The sequence below is a fragment of the Columba livia genome, chromosome 6, assembly GCF_036013475.1.
Source record: "Columba livia isolate bColLiv1 breed racing homer chromosome 6, bColLiv1.pat.W.v2, whole genome shotgun sequence".
Lineage (NCBI taxonomy): Eukaryota > Metazoa > Chordata > Aves > Columbiformes > Columbidae > Columba > Columba livia.
The window spans coordinates 13,868,724-13,890,582 of NC_088607.1; the positions used below are offsets into that span (position 1 = coordinate 13,868,724).

Genomic DNA, 21,859 nt, shown 5'->3' on the forward strand with positions numbered 1-21,859 from the left:
AAATTCTCTTCTCAGATTCCCAGAGTAGCTCCTGACTCAGTCTCCCAAGTGTCCTATGCTAACGCATGCAGGTGTGTTGTGATGTGAAAGTCTGTGCCTTGAAAGGAGTAATCTGCCACCAACTGAGGAATGGACAATAATGGCAAAGTCCCAAAAAGACCCTTTCTTGAGCCAGTTGCTCTGTGTCTGAGAGAAACTGAAGAGTTTTTGTCTCTTGGGCAATGCACTTGTAACATCTTCCTCGTAGTTATCACTGAGCTGATGATCTAAGACTGCTTTGTGGATATGAGGACGGAATTTTGCCTGCAGGTTGCACGATTGCCAACTGTGCCTCTTCTATAAATCAGTTGTAAGTGTATTTGGAATAGCTGCCAGGCCGGCTTCTGAGCTTACCAGAGGACAGAGCTCCAGCAGATACAGTCCCACATGGCACAGAGCTGTTGCAGTTTTAAAATCAGTCTGATTTTTTTCTTTAACAGGGGAGCCCAGTGTAACTCCGTCAAGACTGGAGTGACACTCTGAATCTGCATCTGCCTCATGTGAGTTAAAATCCTGGCAGCAGCATTTTGCATAAGCTGGAGCCTCTGTAGAGATTTTTTTTTTTTTTCCTTTTTTTCCTTTTCAGGAAGGCTATAAAATTGTTACTGTGTGTGTCTTGGCAGCAAAGGTAAAAATGATCACACAAATGCATGAGAATTGCATACCTTACTGCACAACCCTTGCTCATTCCAGATCGGCTTCCCTCCTAGCACGTACTGTGTGAGGGATGCCCGCGCTCATCACAGACCTGAAGGCTTGCAATGTTCACTCCTGGGGTACTGCTATTTACCTTTCAATAGTATAATGTTAAGCCAAGTGATGGTATTAAGGGGAGGCTGAAATGCTGTCAACAAGCTTCTGTTTTTTTTTAAAGATTCGGTTGTTTTCTTTCCGTCCTGGTTGCATAATCCGTGAGTGCTGGGTGTCGACTGCCCTGCATCACCCAAGCATTTGCCTGTGTTGGAACATGGACTATTGAAGTATCATGGTCCTCTGGAGCTGAGGACTTGGCCCAGGGACAGAGACGTGGACATCAAGTAGTAGAAAGAGAAAAATCAGAATAAGATGTAAATTGTGCCTTGGTCTTACTGTCATCCCATGTGCGAGTCATCCTGGGCAAGGATGCTCTGAAAATGGGTTTGTGGTTCTGCCTCCTCAGCTGTCACAGAGCTGGGGGTGCCTGTAGAGGGGGAAAGAGCTGAGCGTGGAAGATGCTGCATGGCAAATAGCTGAGTTCATGGCATCACCATGACGTACAAATTATCTCCAGTTGTGGCCTCAGCAACCAGGTCTGAGGGAGGGTGTTTGTCCCAGGAAGATTTTAAATTATTTTTCATCATGCAGCTGCAGATCTGTCCTCTACTCTTTTTTTCTCACAGATGCCTGAAGTAAATAAGATACAAGAGAGAGTGGCCAGCGCTGTGTACAATATTGAAATACATTTTTTTGTGTAGTAATGCATATAAATAGGGCATCTTCCCTGAACGTGCTGCTGCAGTTGCAGCAGTGTTAGCCTGTTCATACTTGATCTGGAGGAGGTGGATCGTTTGTTTGCCTCGAAGCTGATGTTACTCAAACAGACATTTGTGCAGCTTATGAGAAATGTCAGTGGGTTGTGGCTCGTACCCATTGGTGCAGCACGTGCTGTGGTGTCAGGTGCTCTTAAGGTGGGCTCAGTGAGCTCTCAGTCTGTTTCCAGCTGTATGTCTAATTAAAGAAAAGTTTCTCTCAAACAGTAAGTATGATGGTAACTCAACAATGTTTATTGTCCCTTTCCTGTATCCAGGAGTCCAGTTTCTCGAGTCTGTGTTTAGTTTGTGTATCTCGTTTTTCAGATATTGTGGAGTGGTAGAAAAATAGGGAAGAGCCCTGAGGCATGAATGGACTAGTAGTTTGGTTTTATTCAAAGACAAGTCAGGAAAGCAAAATCTGGAGCTTGAGAGGTAAGGGGAATAGTTGCCCTCCTAAAAGAAACATTCAGGTGAACGCTGTTGCAGTACTTTCTCAACAGACACTTGGGATGGTGAAGGCTAAGGTTGATACCTGTTTTTCAGCTTTTTTCCTACTGGAGCTTCAGCTTATTGCCTTAGAGAGTTGAAAGGAGGTCTGTAGTGATAAATCTAAGACAGAGGGGCAAACACAGAAAGGAGGAAACTGAGTGAGGGCATTTTGTGAGCAGCTGGCCACATGTCCCACCACAGCCATTCTCTGGTGGAGTGTGAACAAGATGCACAGGTTGTTTAACAGAAAGCTCTACAGTTTCCTTGGAAAGGTTCTGCTGGAGTTGTTGATGAACCACTTCTGCTTGTCCAGAGGAGATGCCAATGTGCTCCTTGAAATTCTTTGTGTCTGGGCAGCATCACCATGGTTGGTGAGTTGCTGAAGAGCAGGGTTTCCTTGGATAAATGTTTTGTTTCAGAGTGACGTTTTGTGGATAGGTTGGTAGCATGGTCAAATTCTCTGGAAGCTAATAAGGAGGAGTTCAGCAGCTTCATGGACAGCGCAGGGGACTGGAGGCTGTTTCACGTAACAGAGATTTGCATCACTTTTGCTTTCTGAGAATATGTATGGATGTGTTTATTACTGTTTTCTCTGGAAAGTACCTTTACTGTCCTGCATCAGAGGAATTCCTTTTCCAGATGGTGCTCTGGTGTCACTCTCACAGTGTTGTTCATCACCTAACTGCCTTTTGCTCCCTCCAACTCTAGCTCACTCCCCAGAATTGCCTTGTTAGCCACTGCTTTCTTCATTAGCTGTAATTTTGATTGCTTATTCCTATCAATTGCTCAATCAACCCTTCCTCTGCTAAAGGACAGAAAAGACTACATGCGTTCAATCTTGTATCCTGTTATTGATGTTTGCCATCGCTATAATAATGCTTGAAGATTTTGTTAACTGTTGTATTGGTTTTAGTAATCTGATTAAGAAAATTAAAAGTTTGCTTATTACATTTTTAATGGTGCTAGTTGAATGGGGAATATTAATTCTTAGGATTCTGGTGCTTTTTAGATTATTAAGAGATATGGGAGCCCTCTATCATAGTTACTATAATCTGAGTCTTTTGACAGTCTCGTTTATTCTATTGTCCTTGCCTTTTTAGTATTTTTGTAATATTTTATGTATTTGTTTTCTCCTCTCAGATTGATCTTCTGTATTGCACAGTATATATATGGTGGTGATTACTTGGGCAGTATAGACAATGTGTATTAATATATATATTGAGGCCCATAGATGTGCCAGATCTCTCTTGGGAAAAACTGTGTGTCTTCTAATGAGCTTACTGTGTAGTTTGCACATTTTTGTATTTTACTCAGCTAAATTTGAAATATTCAAGTGTTTGAGACAGTTGGGCTTTATCAAACCTATGGTAACCCTCATTGTGCTCAAGGGTTGTATTTGACGTTGTTACATCTTAGAACAAATTTTACACAGTGAAATGCAGGAAATGTAAACACACTGTCAGAGGAACACAGTGATGTCCATCTGTCATAAAAACACAGTTATTTCCTTTTAAATGTTAATTTAATGATCAGATTAAGCAGTGACGTTTCCAGTACATGAGAAGGTCATTTGCAGGAAGAAGACAGGCCTGATGGCAGAAATGACTTGGTTGAAGTCTTTTGCATTGGGCTAAGGTGTGTGTCACAGATGAGCAGCTCCTCTGAAATGTGAGAACAGTAAGCTTGCTTAAAAGAATAGTATTTTGATGCACAGGGATAATAGCTAACAGATTTTTACAGTACCATATGGTATTATTAACAAACAAGTCGTATGTTAACTTGACAGCTCTACCTTCAAGCTAACATAGTCTGCAGCAAATATAAATTCCCCTGGGATGAAATCTGGAGAAAATGCTAAGCTTTGGGATTGTATCCAGAGCAGTAACAGTAGCACAGCAGTGATGCATTTCAGGCTTTCTAACCATGAATACATGTGTTCCCAAAATTATTGGTTTCTTCCTGAGCTTTGCAAAAACATAGCAAATCAAAACCTGATGGGAGCAGGTGGAACAGGGAGTGTTTGTGCATCTGCCTAACGGGACTGCAGGGAGCGGAGCTGCAGTGTGAAATACGCTTTCCTGATGTTGAGAGCTGTGATAGACCGACGGATATTTCATCTGGTGCGCTCTGCTGCTGAAACCTGAACTGTGGCTCCGCTCGGTTGCAGTCCTGGGACATGAGCTAATCCCACCGTGGCTCCAGGCTGGGGACCCGAGGCAGCGAAGGGCAGGAGCGAAGAAGGGAGTGTGTGATGTGGAGGAGGGAGGAGGGCAAATGGGTACTTTACTTTTAACTTCCTTCTTGTTTAACCCCCTAGCTGTTTTCAAAATTTTCTAACTGAAATCTCATCTTGGTACAGTGTATAAATCCCCTGAATACGAATCTCTTGGATTTGACCTGACCGTAGAAAGATTAGTTTCCATTGGATACCCTCATGAGCTGCTCAATTTTGTGTATGATCCTGCATTCCCTACCAGGTAAATGACTTACAGATACTGACCCAGCCTGCTCTAGGCCTTGAATATTTGTTCTATAAAGTTCATAGGCACCATGTGAGACCCGGTGTTCAGAGTTGTGCCTGTGAAGCTTGTGGTTGTCCACAGATCATGGGGAAGGGAGCAGACTGCTCCAGTATGTGGAGGGCCTTTGTGCACGTGCGTCCATGCCAGCAAAGTGGGACAGTGCAAGAAAAGAGGCCTGCTGAAAACATGGCCCAAAAATAACCTTTCAAAGCTAAGACACCACAGACACAATTGGATTGCGAGTTAAATCAAAACCAAGGGGAGAAAGAGCCTTTACTGTCCATGAGGCTTCTGGAATAACTCAGAACATTTTTCTTTAATGACTTTAATTAATAGTGTCCTGGTGCATAAGGCATCCTGAAAATTAAGCTTACAGCAAAGAGCAGTAAGACTGGGACCAATCCATTTGACTTGTCTAGATGAATCAAATGCCAAAAGTAAAGAGTGCAAAGTTACTAAATTATTACATTTTGTCTTTTGGTAGCAGAGATAAAAAAGGACATTACTTGTTTTAAACAAGGCTTTTGATCTAACTCGGCACCTCTAAGTTGTTTCCACTTGTGCCTGTGCTGGATTTTGCTTATTTGGCTCCTTTGGAGCTTCTTTACACAAGACGGACCAGAGGTTCTGTTGGCTTGGTGCTCCAGTTTTCACTCTGGCAGCCTCCTTCCTTCCCTCTTCTCAGCATGTTCTACACCGAGACTGTTGCTGGGTGCGCCCATGCCCATAACAAGAGAGTAGCGCTTCACAAACCTGAGATGAAGAGTCCTTTAAGTGCATGGCCTTCATCCCAGGGAGGGGACAGAGGGGTGTCTCTCTGGGAAGGCTGTATTCTCCAGATGCAAGCTACTAGATAAGTGAGACAGAGTTTTGCTGGAGTTGTAACGAGGAATGTCCAAAGCATTTTGCACAATAGTTACGTGCCCCATTTGGTTCTGTCTGTGACAGAGCGGTGAAAAGGAGGGAAGAAATTCCTTTACCACACCTCGCTTTTCCTTGCAGCCCAGCAGGGCTGTCAGGTAACCACAAACACAGATGTCAGATTTGTGACCCTGTGGAAGAGGTCCCCATCTTCCCTGGGATGTGCATCGCTAAGCCTCTGCTGGGTTAAACAGTTCCTTTTTCAAGTCTATGGGGAGCAGATTGGCTCTACCTTTCACCTGGCAATGCTGGGCTCCTGTTGCTCACCTGCAGCCAGGTAAGAGGGACAGTAGGGACCCCATCTGCATAAAAGCAACTCTGTTCTGATGCCCCATGCCAAGTGAGCAAGCTGTTCTAGAGCTGATTTTGGAAAGAAGTGCTATGAAAACGTTCACCGCTTACAATGCACGTGTCTTCATATCTTAAATGGTTTTCTTAACAGAGGATTGGTGTTTGATACCCACTATGGAAACTTGTTGAAAGTTGATGCCTATGGGAACCTTCTCGTGTGTGCACATGGCTTTAATTTCCTCAGAGGGTGAGTACTGACTCGTGGCTGATATTTTTCACTTAATAAGCTCTTTTGTGTCCCTGATCCTCAGGGCACCCATGCCATTAGGAGTTGTGGGGACTCCACTAACAGCAGATGCTGTATTGGTGTTCCTACAGCTCCCAGATTGACTGGGGATGTGCTGAGGGTCCCAGACACAGCAATAGCCCAGGGTATTTATAGCGGAAAGCTCTGTGCCGGCACAAGCACATCTGCAGTGTGCTGGGAATAGAAGAAAACGTGCTGTGGGAAGGGGCTGATGGTGTAATCCTCAGGCTGTCCACCTGTCCTGGCACAGTTTAACATCAGCAGCTTGTTAGTTTAAGGCAAAGCCATTGTGCGAGAGCTCCTGGGAGCAGAGAGGACCTCTGCCCTGTGGAACTGTTAACTCCACAGCCATTACTGAGAAAGGTCAAGGGCCTGAACTAGCTTGGGGAAGGAGCAAGCTTGCTCTACCCCTTTGTGTTTCTGACCTTTGAGGGTGTTAGAAGTGAGGCCTCATGCCATTTCCTGCAGCCTTCCCGGGCTGCTTGTTTCTCTTGCCCCAGAAAAGGTGCTTTAGGAAGCAGAGGGGTCGGCAGTGCTACATGCCTGATGTGTCCTGGCAAATCCCCTTGTATCCCTGCTGCATGGATGGATGGATGGATGGATGGATGGATGGATGGATGGATGGATGGATGACAAGCGCAGGCCAGCTCAGGGCTCCCAAGGTGACAAGCCTTGTATTGCAGGCCTGTGAGTCCTTGCACCGGGAACCCAGAATTTAGAAAAAGCCCTTATATATGCACTCAAGTTCCTCTTTGAGTCAAAGCTGATCTTGAGAAGCTTCAGAAATTAAGGAAACAAGAATAATTAAATGACTTTAGTCATCACCACCCTGCTGATTAATTGCGGTGGGCCCCAGGCAAGCCTCCTGCAGCACAGCCCTGTGCTCCCCTGCTGAAAGCTGCTCGGGGGAGTGGGAAGCAACACATGGAAAGTGGGGGAAAGTTTAAGATAAGCAAACAATAAAAGTGCAGATGATTTAAGGCATTCTCATAGCCAGCAGCATGGGGCTTAAGGTTGAGTTGTGGACTCTTGACCACTCTGTTTCCCTGTGTGGGCTCTGTTCAGTTTGCTGACTCAGCAGTGAGGGCTTTGTGCCTGACTCAGCTGGAGCCAGCACGGGGAAGGGAACGCCGGTGGATGCAGTTTTGCTCTTGTGCTGCTAGTGCATGTGGGAAAGCTGAGTGTTGACTAAAGCACAACAGATTCTAGTTAAGGGACCCTGCTACAACTGTGTTTTGCTGGTCAGAACATTTTATCCTCATTACTTTTTGTGATTTCATTCTTCTTCACCTTATCTATTCTCAGGCCTGAAACACGGGATCAATATCCAAATAAATTTATCCAGAGAGATGACACAGATAGGTTTTACATTCTGAACACATTATTCAATCTACCAGGTGAGTATAATGTGAGCCAACACAGGCCTGTTTCTGTGCCTTTGAAGCCAGTAAAGCTTTGTTAATGTTTTACTCTATTTATCTGTTGGTGGGTTTTTTTGCATTAACTTTCTTCTTTCAGGCACAGGGCCCAAATTTAGCTGACCGTCTGCTGTTGTCCCTGTTTTAAAATCTTGTTTTATTTCTTTGCAGAGACCTACCTATTGGCTTGCCTAGTGGATTTCTTTACTAACTGTGACCGGTACACTAGGTACGTATTCCCTCCGGTTCAAGGTGCTGATAGTACAGTGAGATTATTATAATAAAGAGCGATACAGCACAGATGGAACTGTTCTTAATATCAGTGGAGGCCCCTCAAGTGGTTTCAGTGGGGAAAAGTTCAGGCCTCGTATTCCTCTGACATTTAGAGAATTTAGTGGTGACAAGATGATCTGTGTGTACAGCAGAGACTGGTTATGAGGGTCTCCGCAGAATATATCTGTATCACCATCCTGACTGATGCTGGTATTTGGGTCAGCTTGTAAGACACTTATTACAGAGTGATTACAGGCACCAGAGAGCTCATTTTGAACCTATGTCCATTGGAGCCATGTTTGAACTGGTAACTGAAAAGCTAAATTTCCTCAGCCAGTTACCACAAGTCCCTCATGTCATAATTGAGGACTTTGCTCACTTAACGGTGAAATGCGCAGGCACAATGTGGTGTAAAAGGCTCTTTGTGCAACATGAGTACTTACCTAGCTTTCAAACAGGTATAAGCATAAAAACAAGCTGTGGTTTGAACTGGCAAATGCGAATGCTGCTGTGATGTTGACTCATGGGATGGGTCATCTTTACATATTATGTGAGCAGAAGGCAAAGGTTTAATGGGATTTTACCTGGGAGCAGGGCAACTGTTTATACTGAGAATCCATCAGGTGAAGTGTCCTCTCTCAGGACAAGCATGATGGTTGCTGTCTTAATAAATACAGCTCTATTTAATCCTCCTTGATTTCTTCTGATGCAAACTCTCATGGGTATCTCAAAGATACCTCCACAGTATCTTGTAGAAGAAATTTCTCATGTGAAATCTTAACTGTTCAACACAGAAGCAGTTCCTCCTCTCAGCAGTGAGTATTACATTTAGCTGATTTGCATGGCACCCCTTTCTTTAGTGTTGGAAAGAGGGAGGAAGAACAGCCCTTTGCTTATTTTCTCAGTACCATTCATCATTTGTAAAATGCTGCAAACTGCACAGTCCCAGTCTTTTTTCCTTCTTGTAATACTGTGGAGGAGAAATAAAAGTTGCAGTGACAGGAAGCTGTAGTACTGCTGTGGAGGCACAGGCCCATAGTTAGGAGCTCACATCCTTAGATTTTAAACAAATGTTCTTGAGTAACACACAGTTCCTGTTAAACTCTTGTTGTAGCCTTCTTTCAACTCTGAGCCACAGTAAAGTAGTAAATAAGAAACCATTATGGTAAGATGAAAACACAAGCTCCAAACATTTGGAACTGTCTCTGATATGTTTCTAACCTGCTATGACTGGCCGCTACAATCTCTCTTCTTTCTCCTCACAGCTGTGAAACGGGGTTTAAAGATGGAGACCTCTTCATGTCCTTCAGGAGTATGTTCCAGGATGTCAGAGATGCTGTTGACTGGGTTCATTACAAGGTGATTGCAAGAACTCCTTGGGACATCTGTAGTTGTAACTGAGTTACAGAGACTGGTGTGTAATTCATGAGTTAAGATGTGTTATTCCAGTTTTGGGCAAGAGCCCTGCTTTGCCGCCTAGTGAGCAAATAATAAATCACAGGGGCATGTAAGTCAAGTTCTTGACTGCCCTCCTAGTACTGAAGCATATCTGTCTTGGCTTCCTATTCCTTTTTATTGTGCTCAGATTCCACTTCTGTACTGTAATTCATGGGCTTTAGAATGTGATGCAATGATATTATTTGCACTTACAGTCCACAACTTGTACATTGTCCTAATTATTAAAACAGCTTTTTACTGTAAATAGCTTACATTGGTACTATCTTATGTTGTCTGAAAAGTACCTGCATTAAACAGATAAACTCTTATCTATTTAGAGTGGAGAAGCAGTTAATCTTTTTCACACACTTGTGCACAAATTTAGAATATAATTTTGTGAGCATTAACATCTGGTTAAAGACGTGATTTTTCTTGCTCTTTCTCATTCAAGAGGTCTGTTGGGGAGGGATGGAGAACCATCACAGGAGAACTCTGCTCACAGTTGTATTTGTGGTGGTCCTTTTAGCCATGCAGAAGTCAGGAATCTTTTTTTCTTTCCTTACGCAGTGTTGTATGATACATGTTGGAATTGGCCTTTGAGTAAAGCATTATGGTCAGTGTTGGAGACAGGTCATTGACTGTCTTGTTTGGTATGGCAAATCTATTTTTTGTTTGTTTCTATTGTATTCCCTTCTGAAAGGGTTAAAATGCTGTTGAAGTGGATTATTTACCATGGTGAGGGAATCGATGGATCACTGAGTTTGTGATGGTCCCTGCTACTCAAAGCCTCTCATCTCTAGAGTCACTGGTTCAGATTCGCCCTGGTTTGTACTTTCACAGCATTTTAAAGTGTGAAAGTTGGCATTACTTTGATGTCTCTTACATCATAAGTTTCCATTACCTCACTGGGTTCTGTTTCTGTTTCAGGGATCACTCAAGGAAAAGACCCTTGAGAATCTGGAGAAGTATGTGGTGAAAGATGTAAGTGTGAAGTTACTTTGTGCTATGTGACATTCTGTACTGAGTAAGCAGGCAAGAAATAAACATGCTGATTTGCTTTACTAAATCACGAAACAGATAACGCTGTGATTTCTATTGTAATAACCAGAGACAAAGTGGAAAGTTCGGATGCAGCCTTTATTCTGAGCCAGTGATCCACGTGATTTCGTATTCACGTATGCTTTTTTTACGTAAAATATAAAAGCCAGAGGAAACATTATCACGGGACACAGGTGAATATGCTGGCAAGGCTCATGTTGTTTCTTTTGGTGGTGAAAGCAACTGTGTTCCCTGACCATGTTTTCTCTGCCCAAGCAGACCTCTTTTTAAAAAGCAACGAATTAGCATATTTTTAGACAAAAGTATTCCTTAGCCATCTAACAAAAATGTTACATGCATTTAACCATGAGGCACTGAGGGAAAGATCCTGAAAGACTCACCAGTGACCAGTCCCTTGATAGCCCCAAAGTGTGTGTTCAGCACATCTGATTGAGCAAACTCCACTGGTTCCTTTGCTTTTGCCCTCTGCAGTGTGTGAGGCCCCTCTGGACCACTTATGGTATAATTATTCTTTAGTTTAGATGAGCTCTGTAGTAGAGTATCACTTTAAAGCAGTTAACCTTGTTTCTAATTACATGCCTGCAAAATTCTTAGGAAACCGTCCTGTGAGGTAATCAGCTACTCTGGCAATGGACTGAGATTTATGATTCTATAAAAATAGCCCCAAGAATAAACTCTCCCTAATCTGAGGTTGGAATTATAATAAGCTCCAACTTGCGGCTCGTGTGAGCTCAGATTTCACCTGCCTCTGGGCCCATTTCGGGAACAGACTTGGAGCTGGTGGAGCTGCTCCAGCGTGCCTGGCACCGAGCAGATCGTTGGGAGCAGCAAAGGGTCCCTGGCACTGGGTTTGGCAAAGGCACCGCAGCCCTGCTGAGTCTCCCCTGGGCCGTGCTCTGGAGGGTGTTGCGTGGAAGGGAGTAGAAGCTTTCCTGGCTCTGGCCAGTGAAAAACAAGTGGGTTTGATTGTTCGTTGGTTTGATTTGCTTTCATTTGTCTGGTGGGATCGTAGTTGAGAGTGCTTTGCCCCTGATGAATCTCTGTAGCTTCTGTGTGTGACTTTCATGTCCCTTGGCTTTCAGGGGAAGCTGCCACTGCTGCTCAGCCGCATGAATGAGGTTGGGAAGGTGTTTCTCGTCACGAACAGTGACTATAAATACACAGATGTAAGTCCTGCTTGAATTATTGTGTTTGGTGTATAATGGAATAAGCAAAACCCAGCCATTCATTTGTATGGGTTTTGGTAGGACATCTTCTGGTGGAGAACCAGGTGTTCTCTAAGCTAGATGTAGGATGGTTTAGTGGTGAATGCAGATTAAGTCTTGAGTCATCTTTTGTAGTCCTGGTTCTGCTACTGACCTAGCATGGGCCTGGCTTAAGTCCCTCTGTGCCTCACTCAGCTCCTCGGCAATTAAAAGGCTGAAAGAGAAAGCGATTCTCATTTTAGATTCCAGCATCCTTTAAAATGCAGAACTTTCCTTTGAAGTGAGATTGTTCTGAGTACGGACGGCTCACCAAGGCCATGGTCCTGGAGAGCTCTAAGAGGGCTCTCTGCTGTACTGCAGAAATAGACACGGTTACTTCAACTCCAGGTCAATGTCAGGATATTGCAACACTGCTAATCCAAATATGTATGTGCTACTTTAAAGCAGTGCAAGATATACCTGAAGCAGTGTGTAGATTCCTGCGGCAAATGTGTTATTTGATTATAAATATTACTGTTTTAATTCCTGTCACTGTAAATTCCATCCATAAATTTTATCTCAAAATCTTATGCTGGCTTTCCTTTAAATCTTGAAAATAAAGTTCTGTAACCCGAAGAGATAAAAGCAGAAAAATATGCTTTTATAAACTACATAAATGGATGTTTAAAAATGCATCTCTGAATAGTTTCTTTCTGTCTTTCAGAAAATTATGACTTACTTGTTTGATTTTCCACACGGACCAAAGGTATGTGATTTCTAGCCTGCAGTTCCAATAGGACTTGATGTGCCTAATTATCTGTGTAGCTGGAAAGCATTTTAATCCTGCTTCATCGGCTGCATGGGATTAGTTGCTTTAATCTGGTTAAAATACACTTGCTGTTTTGTGTCCTATTTGAATAGGATCAAAGCAAATACAATATAACAAAGAGAAAAGAGGCATCATCTGGTCTCAAGCAATAATCTGTGTTAATGATAATATTATTTTAGTGATAACATGTTTTAACTGTCGCATTTTGCAGCCAGGTTTATTAGAAATCTTGCACAATGTTTTAGATAATTGTTAAAAAAGAAACTTTAAGCAAAGGAAATAATTTTATAAACCAGCAGAAATATTTATGGGTGATGGTGCCTTGACTATGGTATCTCCAAATTTTTAATCATGATTTTATGGTCTTCTGAGGTCAAAACTCAGCCCTGCAATTTTTTGACAGAGCGCTGAATTTATATTACTTTCTCAGTCTCCCCGTGGGAGGCTATCTCTCACTCAAAAGACATGTTTTCACACTATGCTCTAAAGGTAGAAGATGGCCAAGGGAGAAATTTTCAGAACATGGAAAATCACCACAACTGGTAAATCGAAAAAGTCCTTGCTGTGGTCTTGATGTCAGAAGGAGCGGTTGCATGGAGCAGAAAGGGCTCATGAACACCCGGTGTCCTTCAGGCAGGACTGTGGTTTGGAGCCATGCTCTGTGGAATTTTCCCACTCCTGGCAAATGTACCAGCGTGGCCTTGTAAGGCTGAAACTGCGAAGTCACATCTGTCTGTGTCTGTGCCTGATGTCACCTTCAGAAACGGTGGCAGCAGAGTCATTTACAGCATCTCTTTACATGACAGCTGTGCTGTGATACAGATGTTCAGCGCAGTTCTCCTGTCTCACACCACATCCTCAGCCCTCACAGCTGGGATGGGTTGGGATGGGCTTGCTGCGAAAGGAGAGTGCTTTTAGCATCGTGCCACATGAGGCACGAGCAAGGGGATTTTGATGGACCAACAGTGTCACAAGGGTATGGCTGTGGCCAGTGACACTCCAGTTAAACCCCCTATAGTTGATTGTGTTGTGCCTGATTCTGGGGTTTGGTTTTGCCTTTGCAGCCTGGGAGCGCCCATCAGCCATGGCAGTCCTACTTCGACCTGATCCTGGTGGATGCACGAAAACCCCTCTTCTTCGGGGAAGGCACCGTGTTGCGGCAGGTGGACACAGTGAGTGGCACATGGAGGTCACCTCTATGGCGTGAAGGACTCTCACACCTCCTCTGTGAGATCTCAGTGTCAACAGACACTAACTGTTTAGGCAGGACCTGCCCTAGAGATGGTGAGCTGGATTCTCCTCTTAGCGATTCCTGAGCAACCCCATCACGTGGGACGCAGCAGATCCCGAGGCTTTGCTGGCTTCCCTAACGTACTGCAGGTGGCATTAGGAAAACAATGTGAAAAGCCACCTCTAGGCTGCCTGGGAGTGAGAGACACAAAAAGTATCAATAGGACAGAAGAGAGCCAGACTGGTGATCCGTGCTAACACAATACCTCTTTGCTCAGGTGACTGGGAAGCTGAAGATTGGTACCTACACTGGCCCACTGCAGCATGGCATCGTGTACTCGGGAGGTGAGGCGAGAACACTTTTTGTCCTGTGGCACGTCTCCGACATACCCCTGTGGCCTTCAGCCACTCTGGCCATGAGAGGACTCATGCCAGGCCCCAGGCACGGCTGTGTTTCCCAAAGCACAGTGTACTGTGCCCTCTGCACACCCCTCCAGCAGCTCTCCATCATCACTGCTGCCCAATGCATGGAAGAAATGGACCTGTTCCTCCTTAAATACCCTTTTCTTCCTTGCCCGGGAGGGTCTGGGAAAATGCCACTGCGGGGCTTGTGGTGATGGGGGAGCTGCAGCTGGCCCAAAGCAGTGTCCTCAGCTCTCACCACACTTAGAGGGTCTCTTGAGCTAGGGAAGGGCTGTGGGTGGATGCACAGGGCTGTCTGTGATGCCCATGGCTCCATTACTCTCACAGGGGGTGGGAAGCAGCATTGTCCCTCTGCTGCTGCTGTTCACATGGGGATGTGTTGGGTGAAGCTGCCCGAAGGTGAACTCCCAGGTAGGTGGGAAGTGCCCCATGCTGTCATGGCCAAACAGAGGTGCTATGTGTAGCAGTGGAGGTTTCTGGAAGCAAAATGTACCTGCTCTGTCCCTAACCCTGGCCCTCTGAAATGAGCCACGTGTTTCCCTTTGGCTCCCCATTCTGAGTCATGCCATTCCTCTCTCAGGCTCCTCGGACACAGTCTGTGACCTGCTCGGGGCCAAAGGGAAGGATATCTTGTACATCGGAGACCATATCTTTGGAGACATCCTCAAATCCAAGAAACGCCAGGGCTGGAGGACCTTTCTGGTGATCCCCGAGTTGGCGCAGGAGCTGCACGTCTGGACAGACAAAAGCGGTCAGTAGCAAGCCGCAGGCCAGGCTTTGCTCTCGCTTGGCTGGTGCCGTGCCTCTGAGATTGGCGGGGCAAAGGGGTGCAGGGGAGAGGTCACCCCCACTTGCTGCCTTGTCCTTCAGGCCTTTTTCCTCAGGGCTGGGTGTTGGTGGCAGGAGCTGGAACAGCTCCCGTGGGCTGGCCTCGGGGTCCCAGGCCTTTCGTGTGTTCTTTCCCAAGCTGCCTGCACGTGTTCAGCCAAGCACGGACTTGATTGGGGGAGAAGCTGCAGCTGGGTGGGATTGAGTTGTTCCTCATCCATAACCCTGCTCCAAAAACCTTCCCCCTTTGTCTGTGTGGGGTTCTGGCTTCTCCAGTAAAAAGTATCTGACAAGACACCCGGGTTATTGTCCCTGTAATGCCTGAGCCATTAGACTGCCCTCCCATCTGCAGGGAGTCCCTGCTCACCAGCTGCTTTCTCCTGCTCCCTCTGCTGCTCTCCTGCTGAAGTGCTGTGTGTTTCCCATCCTCCAGCACTACTGCTTTTCTCCCAGGTTTGCCCTTTGGTGTGTAAATAGTTCTGGGGGTTATGAAGTTGCCCTGTGGCTGGTTGGAAGGTTTTGATGATGGCTGTGAAAGGTCAGCCTCAAAAACAAAAGGGGGAACCAGCAACCAAGCCCAAAGCTTTGCCAATGGCACAGAGCATGCTAGAACCCTCTGCCTGTGTAGTGGCTGTGAGGTGCCATGTTCCATGATGCACGGTCCCTCCACCGCCATGCAAGGGGAGTGGGCAGGATGGGGGGTTTGCTTTCAGCCCTTTTGCTTTCAACAGTTTAAACTTACCCTTTCTTTTCTGGATTTTTCCAGCCCTTTTTGAAGAGCTGCAGAGTCTGGACATTTTCTTGGCTGAGCTATACAAGTGAGTGCTCAAACACTGACAACTTTCCTGCTGCCTCTCCCAGCCTAGCGACAGCTAATGAGTGGCTCTGACAAACCCTTGGGGCTGGGTTAGTGGCACTGCTGCTGGAGCTTTGACCCAGCCTGGGCTCTGCCCACGAGACCAACCTTCCCCTCCAGACCAGCCTCCCTCCCCCAAGCCCCCATCCCACAGTATCTGATTCTGAAAGGCTTTTCACACCATGTATTTACCTTCTCGCCTGTAACTAGGCATCTGGACAGTAGCAGCAATGAACGCCCTGACATCAGCTCCATCCAGAGACGCATTAAGGTACCAATCATAAAAATCCCTTTTCATCCTTCTGGATCCCAAAGGGCTTGGCAACCCCATCCCACTGCTCAGCCCTGAAATGCTTTGCTCTGCCTTTGGGTGGGCATAGCAGGCTTGGCAAAGCCGTTCTGTCTTTGTGGATGCAAACATTGGAGCTTCTCAGCTCACTGGTGTCACTGGCACTCCTGAAAGGCAGCCTGGTCTGGAATAGGGTCTCCTTCCTCATGCACACAGCAGCACTGCCTGACGGTGCTCACTGCTGCAGAATGGGTGCTCGGCAGGTCTGGGGCCTCTGGGTCTGCCAGCCCTGGGCAACCAGCCTGCAGGAGGTGCTGGTCCTGAGCCTGCTGCTGCCTTCCCCTCTGTTAGCTGAGGCTGGGCTGCACTCCAGTGCCACGGGACAGGAGCGCAGAAAGCCTTGCTGGAGATTCTTGCAGATCTCGTGTAGCCCCCAGCCCTCTGTGTGCTGCAGTGCTGCTGCAGCTCCGCGCTGCTGCCTGCCTGGCCAAGGATCTAACCTGCCCTTTGCTTCCAGAAAGTGACCCACGACATGGACATGTGCTATGGGATGATGGGGAGCCTCTTCCGCAGCGGCTCTCGGCAGACCCTGTTTGCCAGCCAGGTGATGCGCTACGCTGATCTCTATGCAGCCTCCTTCATCAATCTCCTCTACTACCCCTTCAGCTACCTCTTCAGAGCCGCCCACGTCCTGGTGAGTCGCAGACCTGGGGGAGGCAGGCAGGGGCCCAAAGGTGTTGCGCCTGTGTGCATTAAGGCTTCCACAGGCACCAGGAACAGCATCTTGAAGGACTGGGTGGGATTTGGTGCACTGTGGCCTAACAGTTCTGGGGTTTGCTCTCTGTCTGTCTCGGGGAGATACACTATGCCATCTCCTCTCTCTCTTCCACATGCAGATGCCACACGAGTCCACGGTAGAGCACACGCACGTCGACATCAATGAGAAGGAGTCACCGATGGCCACGCGCAATCGCACCTCAGTGGATTTTAAAGATTCTGACTACAAGCGGCATCAACTGACCCGCTCCATCAGTGAGATCAAACCGCCCAACCTCTTCCCCCAGGCACCTCAGGAAATCACACATTGCCATGATGAAGATGATGATGAGGAAGAAGAAGAGGAAGAAGAAGAGGAAGAAGAAGAAGAATAAGAAGGAAAAAGCAAAGCATCTCTGAAGACAAACCATGACTCTAGCAGTGATCAGGAGCGGATTCCTTTTTTGGGGCCCTTGGGGTGATGGGTTGGGGGGTGTGATTCTTGAAAAGGCACATTTTGAAGGTGTCCGGAAACTTTGAACAAATTAACACTAATTAGGAGGAGACCCTTGTTTTCAGTTGTGCAGACGGTTCAAAAGGCTGATGGATTCTGCGTGGGTGGTGCATTCAGATTGCACTGCCCGCCTGCGCTGTCATGCCGCTCCCATTACATTTAGGGATGCTGCATGTTTCTCCCTTTCCCATGATGTGTTTCATTTGGTTTTCATTTGAACAATGTCCTGTGAACGGTTTTTGCCATTTTTTACATTCGCTGTGGAGAAGGAAGGGATGCTCTGGGCCCTGCAGGAGACAAAATGATCTAAATCTTTCTGCCCATCAGATTGCTGATTGCTGTCCTTAACCCTCTGCTTCTGGGTTAAAAACTGCCCCCTCCCAGTGTTAGCCAGGTTGTTGCTGTGGTTTCCAGAGCTCAGTTTACCCTCTGCTTGGCACGAGTTTCTCTCTGTAAGTGGTTTGATTCCTCTGGCCATCACGGATGGTGGTGGGATTCCAGCTTTCACTTGCGTAGCTGCAGGTGTACACATTCAGCTTGTAGATGCCTGTTATCCTCTCCCTGTGTTTCAGAGCTCTCTTTCATCATCCGCATGTGATGCATGACTTCCAGCGCATTTCTCAAGCAGCCGAGCCACACACTGTGTTCTCAACTCCTGTAGTTTCAGCAGTAAATATTAACCCAGGAGCTTGAAGCTACTGCTTTAGCATTACATTAGCTGCTTTGTTTTCCTGCTGCCTATTACTGACCTTTCTGTCTGCTCAGCTTTAAGTCAAGCGTCCCAAAGACAAACTCAGCCACCATCTGGAGTGAAAGGGCCTGTTATTCCAGCGTGCTGCGGGCCACGCTTGTCCGCCCCGAACCAAGAAACCCCTCTGTGCTGGGAGCCGGGAAACTCCCGTCTGGCCAGCAGCGGCCTTGACCTTGGCCGGGCACGGAGCAAGCGCAGGTTGCGGTGGGCGAGGCTGCGTCCCCGGCCAAGGCAGGTGACGGCCACAGGCTGCCGTGTGAGGACTGGGGTGGCCGAGGGTGCCCCGTGGGGACGGGCAAGCGGTCCTTGTGTCCGAAGGCAGCCTGGGGAAGGCGTGGGGCTGGCGCAGCCAGGCAGCAGCACCCTGCAGGTCTCCTCCGTGTCGTGCCCGTGCCGTCCGCGTGTGAAGGGATTACGAGGAGGGCCCTCTTGTAATGAATTTGATCATTGTTTCAGTACCATAAACTCATTTAATCTTTTTTTTTTTTCCATTTTAAAGTACCTTAGGAGAAAATGAAAAACAAACAAAAAAGAACCACACCACCAACATCTGAGCAGGAAACTCTGCTGCTGTAGTGGCAGTTGTTCAAGTCAATAAATGATGTTTCTAAGAAACACCTGGTGCTTTGTGGCGCATCACTGAGATAACAAGAGCTGTGCTGGAGGTGGCAGGGAGAACCAGGACTGTTCCGTGGGCGTCCCAGCAGGATGGGTGGCTGAGAAAGCATCTCTGGGATTTGGTTGCCTGACGCATTGCCAGGGAGTGGGTGGGCATTAAGTGGTGGGGTGGAAAGGAGGCTCTTGTTATCCTCATTGGCTTCAGCTGGGAGGCACGGGGCAACAACGATTTTGGCCTGGATTCAGAAAGAGAAGGTACTTTTCCATGGCTGAACGGGCAACACCACACCACCACCCCTGGCCTCTTCCTCCAATATTGCACCTTTCCAGGGCTGTTTCCCATTGGCATTACCAAGGGCTGCTCCCCACCATGTGTGACTGCATGTCCAGGGTGGCACAGAATGGCCCACGCTGACCAGGAGCTGAAAACCTGTTCAAACAGAGAAAAACACACGCGGGGAAGGCCAGTGCTGCCGCAGCCATGGCACCAGCTAGAGGCTGCTTGTACCCTCGCCCAGCCAGGACAGGGATGGGGACAGCCCTGAGGACAGCACAGTGCTGACACCCCTGGTGCCAACCAAACCAGCCCTGAAGCAGCCCCACCCTCAGAGCTGCCACCGAAGGACATACTGGGCCTGAAGTGCCAAACAGAAAAGCAACATTAAATGGCTGCAGACGGTGGTCAACAATTACCAGCCAAAACATCAGGGATTGCTAAAAGCCCCAAACCCAGCACTGGGTCCCTGACCCCTTGATTTTGGGGGTCTAGATAGCAGCTAACACTTGCCCACAGTGACGTCAACTGCAGGAGAGGTTTGGGGAGCCACTCCCGTGCCTCTTCACTGAAGGCCATGCTGGCCTTTGCTGTCTTTAACCCTCATTGCTCCAGCTATAAAAACGTTTTTTAAGCTTTAGCTCAGCAGCTGGGGCGGGGGGTGCGGCTGCAGAAAGGGAGGTCTGGGGAGCTCTGTGCATTCCTCCTTCCTCACTGGTTGCCACAAATAGCTCACTCCCAGCCCTGTTTGTGACTGTGCTGGGGAGAAGACTCTTCAAAGTGGGAGCAATGGAAAGTATTTGACCCCCACTTGATGGTGGGAAAGCAGCAGGCAGAGCCTTGCAGGACCTGTCACTCCCCTCATGGCCCTGCCACAATGCTGGGGAGCGAGGTCCAGGGAGATGGGGCCATCCTGCAGGGGAGAAACAGGGACAGAGGCTGCACTGCGTGCAGCAAAACCCCCACAAGGCTTGAGCAGACACTGCCCGACACAGTGCAGGGAGAGCAGCTGAGAAACACCTGTGACGAGGACAGGAGTTGAAGGGGGACAGAAGGGTGAGACAGCTGTATGGGAGGGCTGTTTCTGGCACTCAGGAAAAGGTGGGTCATTCCTCCACCACGGAGCTGGAAGTGATGCTGGGCAGGAGAAATACGCACAGGCTCGCTCTTCTGCTCAGAAATACCTCTCCATCACTGCAGGCTCCACACAACTCTGCTGCCAAAGTCCTGACAGTGGCAACAGGCAGTGGCACCTAATGCAGGGGACAGACAGACTCACTCCACCAGCAACATCCAACAGAGCCACCATCACCACCAGCCACATCCCTCACTTGCAGTTCCCAGAGTCATGCACCGCTGGGCAGGAACACAGCACCTACGCTCCTGGACAAACAAACATATGTGGAGAGCAGGTTGTAAATAAGGGGTTTTATTAGTGGAAAAAAAAAAGGACCTCACCCTTGAGGGAACTTTGGAAAGTCAGATACTTGCTGTCACCACCAGCTTCCCAGCTCCTGGTCAGCAAAACCACCAGCATGGCCCTCCCTGCCACAAGGACTTACGGACCCAGACCCACTGAAACTAACAGCAAAACCTGGCTCTAAGGGGAACAGGATCCAGCCTCTCAACAGCTGAAGTGGAGATTAAAGACTGCAGCTGCGCCAATAGCAATCTGTGATCTGCAGAGCTCTGGGTCCAGGATCACCGACATCAGCCCCACCACCCGCATGCCAAAATCTGTGCCTTGGAAATGAGGAGGGAGCACGGAGGAGGGAAAAATGCATAAACTGGAATGTTCAACAGAAAAAAAAAAAATCATCATTTATCTAAAAAGAATAGAAATAAACAAAATGCTTTTAAACAAAATCACAAAATATACAAATAAATCTGGTACAAAATAAATAGGAAAGATTGGAAATCTACAACAAAATTGGAATAATTATAAAATTCATTCATATGACAATCAGTATATGAAACGTATACACTTCATTCAGGATTTCAGTTGTGCTTATTTAGGTTTATGTACACACATGGAAATACTGTAGTCAGAATACTACAACTCTGGAAACCCGAAGTCATGTACAATATGATACAATTCGCAAAGACCACGCACGATGGCAAACAAGACAAAGGGAAGAGCCGGCTGGAGTGGCTGAGGGGGTTCGGATCGCCACAAAAACGCCACAGTTCTGAGCGGCGGGACCACGGCCGGGCCAGCGGCAGCCACAGGGGACCCGGCCACAGGAGAAAGGTTTGGTGTGAGCCCTCCGGCTGTTGAGCACCAGCCGCTTGTGGCTCCCAGCAAAGCTTCGGCATGGGGGTTTTTAGAGACAACGTGTTTGGCATCCAGGCACCTGCCCCCTGAATTCAGGTGAGGAGGTTGGCGCTGCAGCCGTGCGGGCTGGAAAACGCAGACGCCATGAGCTCTGAGGTCCCTCAGCAGGGCCCGACCTTGAACCGCTCGGAAGCCACCCTTGTGTCACCCTTGTGTCACCCTTGTGCTCGGGAGAACATGGAACAAATGGGACCGGAGCACTGGTGCGGGCTCCTGCTGGGTTTCCACTACCCAAATGTCACACGGTCTGCGAGGAAGGCAGAGTCCCTTCAGCAGCATTTCCTACCCTTGGCCAGCGTGACGCAGAAGGACAGAACACGTACCATGGGTAAAATCCCACCGGCCAAGCCAGCCCAGCCCAGCCTGCTGGGACCTGAGACTTTAAAGCAGGAGTGACGCTAGAGCTGATCTAGGCACGGCCAGTCTGTCACTTCTGTGACCAGAGGAGCTCGCCAGGAGTTTCCTCTACCCTCATTCATCTTTGGGCAAACCCAGAAGGCAAGAATTCAATATTGGCACTTCCAACTAAAGGCCTATGATGCAGGCTATTCATCTGACACCTACAAGTTTTTCACTTGAATTTGGAAGGATTTGATACAACAGTGATGCCCAGACGATATAAAAAAACCCAAACAAGCAAACAAACAACCTCCTCCTTTTATAAAGCTCTGTGGTCTCCGAACAGGTGAAATGGGCTGCTAGACT

At 47.4% G+C, this 21,859-nt stretch overlaps 1 protein-coding gene across 8 annotated transcripts in view; it reads left to right on the forward strand.

Moving 5' to 3' along the window:
• NT5C2 (5'-nucleotidase, cytosolic II) overlaps positions 1 to 18,542 on the forward strand; it is a 62,384-nt gene extending 43,842 nt beyond the window's left edge. For 5 of the 8 annotated variants that reach the window (XM_065067134.1, XM_065067130.1, XM_065067131.1 and 2 more), the window contains 15 exons: positions 4,399 to 4,516; positions 5,925 to 6,020; positions 7,386 to 7,477; positions 7,670 to 7,727; positions 9,037 to 9,130; positions 10,136 to 10,189; positions 11,350 to 11,433; positions 12,176 to 12,217; positions 13,345 to 13,452; positions 13,789 to 13,855; positions 14,514 to 14,684; positions 15,528 to 15,579; positions 15,828 to 15,888; positions 16,424 to 16,600; positions 16,803 to 18,542. In XM_065067134.1, coding sequence (XP_064923206.1) covers positions 4,399 to 4,516; positions 5,925 to 6,020; positions 7,386 to 7,477; positions 7,670 to 7,727; positions 9,037 to 9,130; positions 10,136 to 10,189; positions 11,350 to 11,433; positions 12,176 to 12,217; positions 13,345 to 13,452; positions 13,789 to 13,855; positions 14,514 to 14,684; positions 15,528 to 15,579; positions 15,828 to 15,888; positions 16,424 to 16,600; positions 16,803 to 17,057 — 1,529 coding nt within the window. In that variant the 3' untranslated portion in view covers positions 17,058 to 18,542. Of the gene's footprint in view, positions 1 to 479; positions 540 to 4,398; positions 4,517 to 5,924; positions 6,021 to 7,385; positions 7,478 to 7,669; positions 7,728 to 9,036; positions 9,131 to 9,976; positions 10,033 to 10,135; positions 10,190 to 11,349; positions 11,434 to 12,175; positions 12,218 to 13,344; positions 13,453 to 13,788; positions 13,856 to 14,513; positions 14,685 to 15,527; positions 15,580 to 15,827; positions 15,889 to 16,423; positions 16,601 to 16,802 lie in introns of those variants that run through there. The other 3 variants (XM_065067135.1, XM_065067136.1, XM_065067137.1) reach the window with 3 other exon arrangements.
• The last annotated feature ends 3,317 nt before the right edge of the window (positions 18,543 to 21,859 follow it).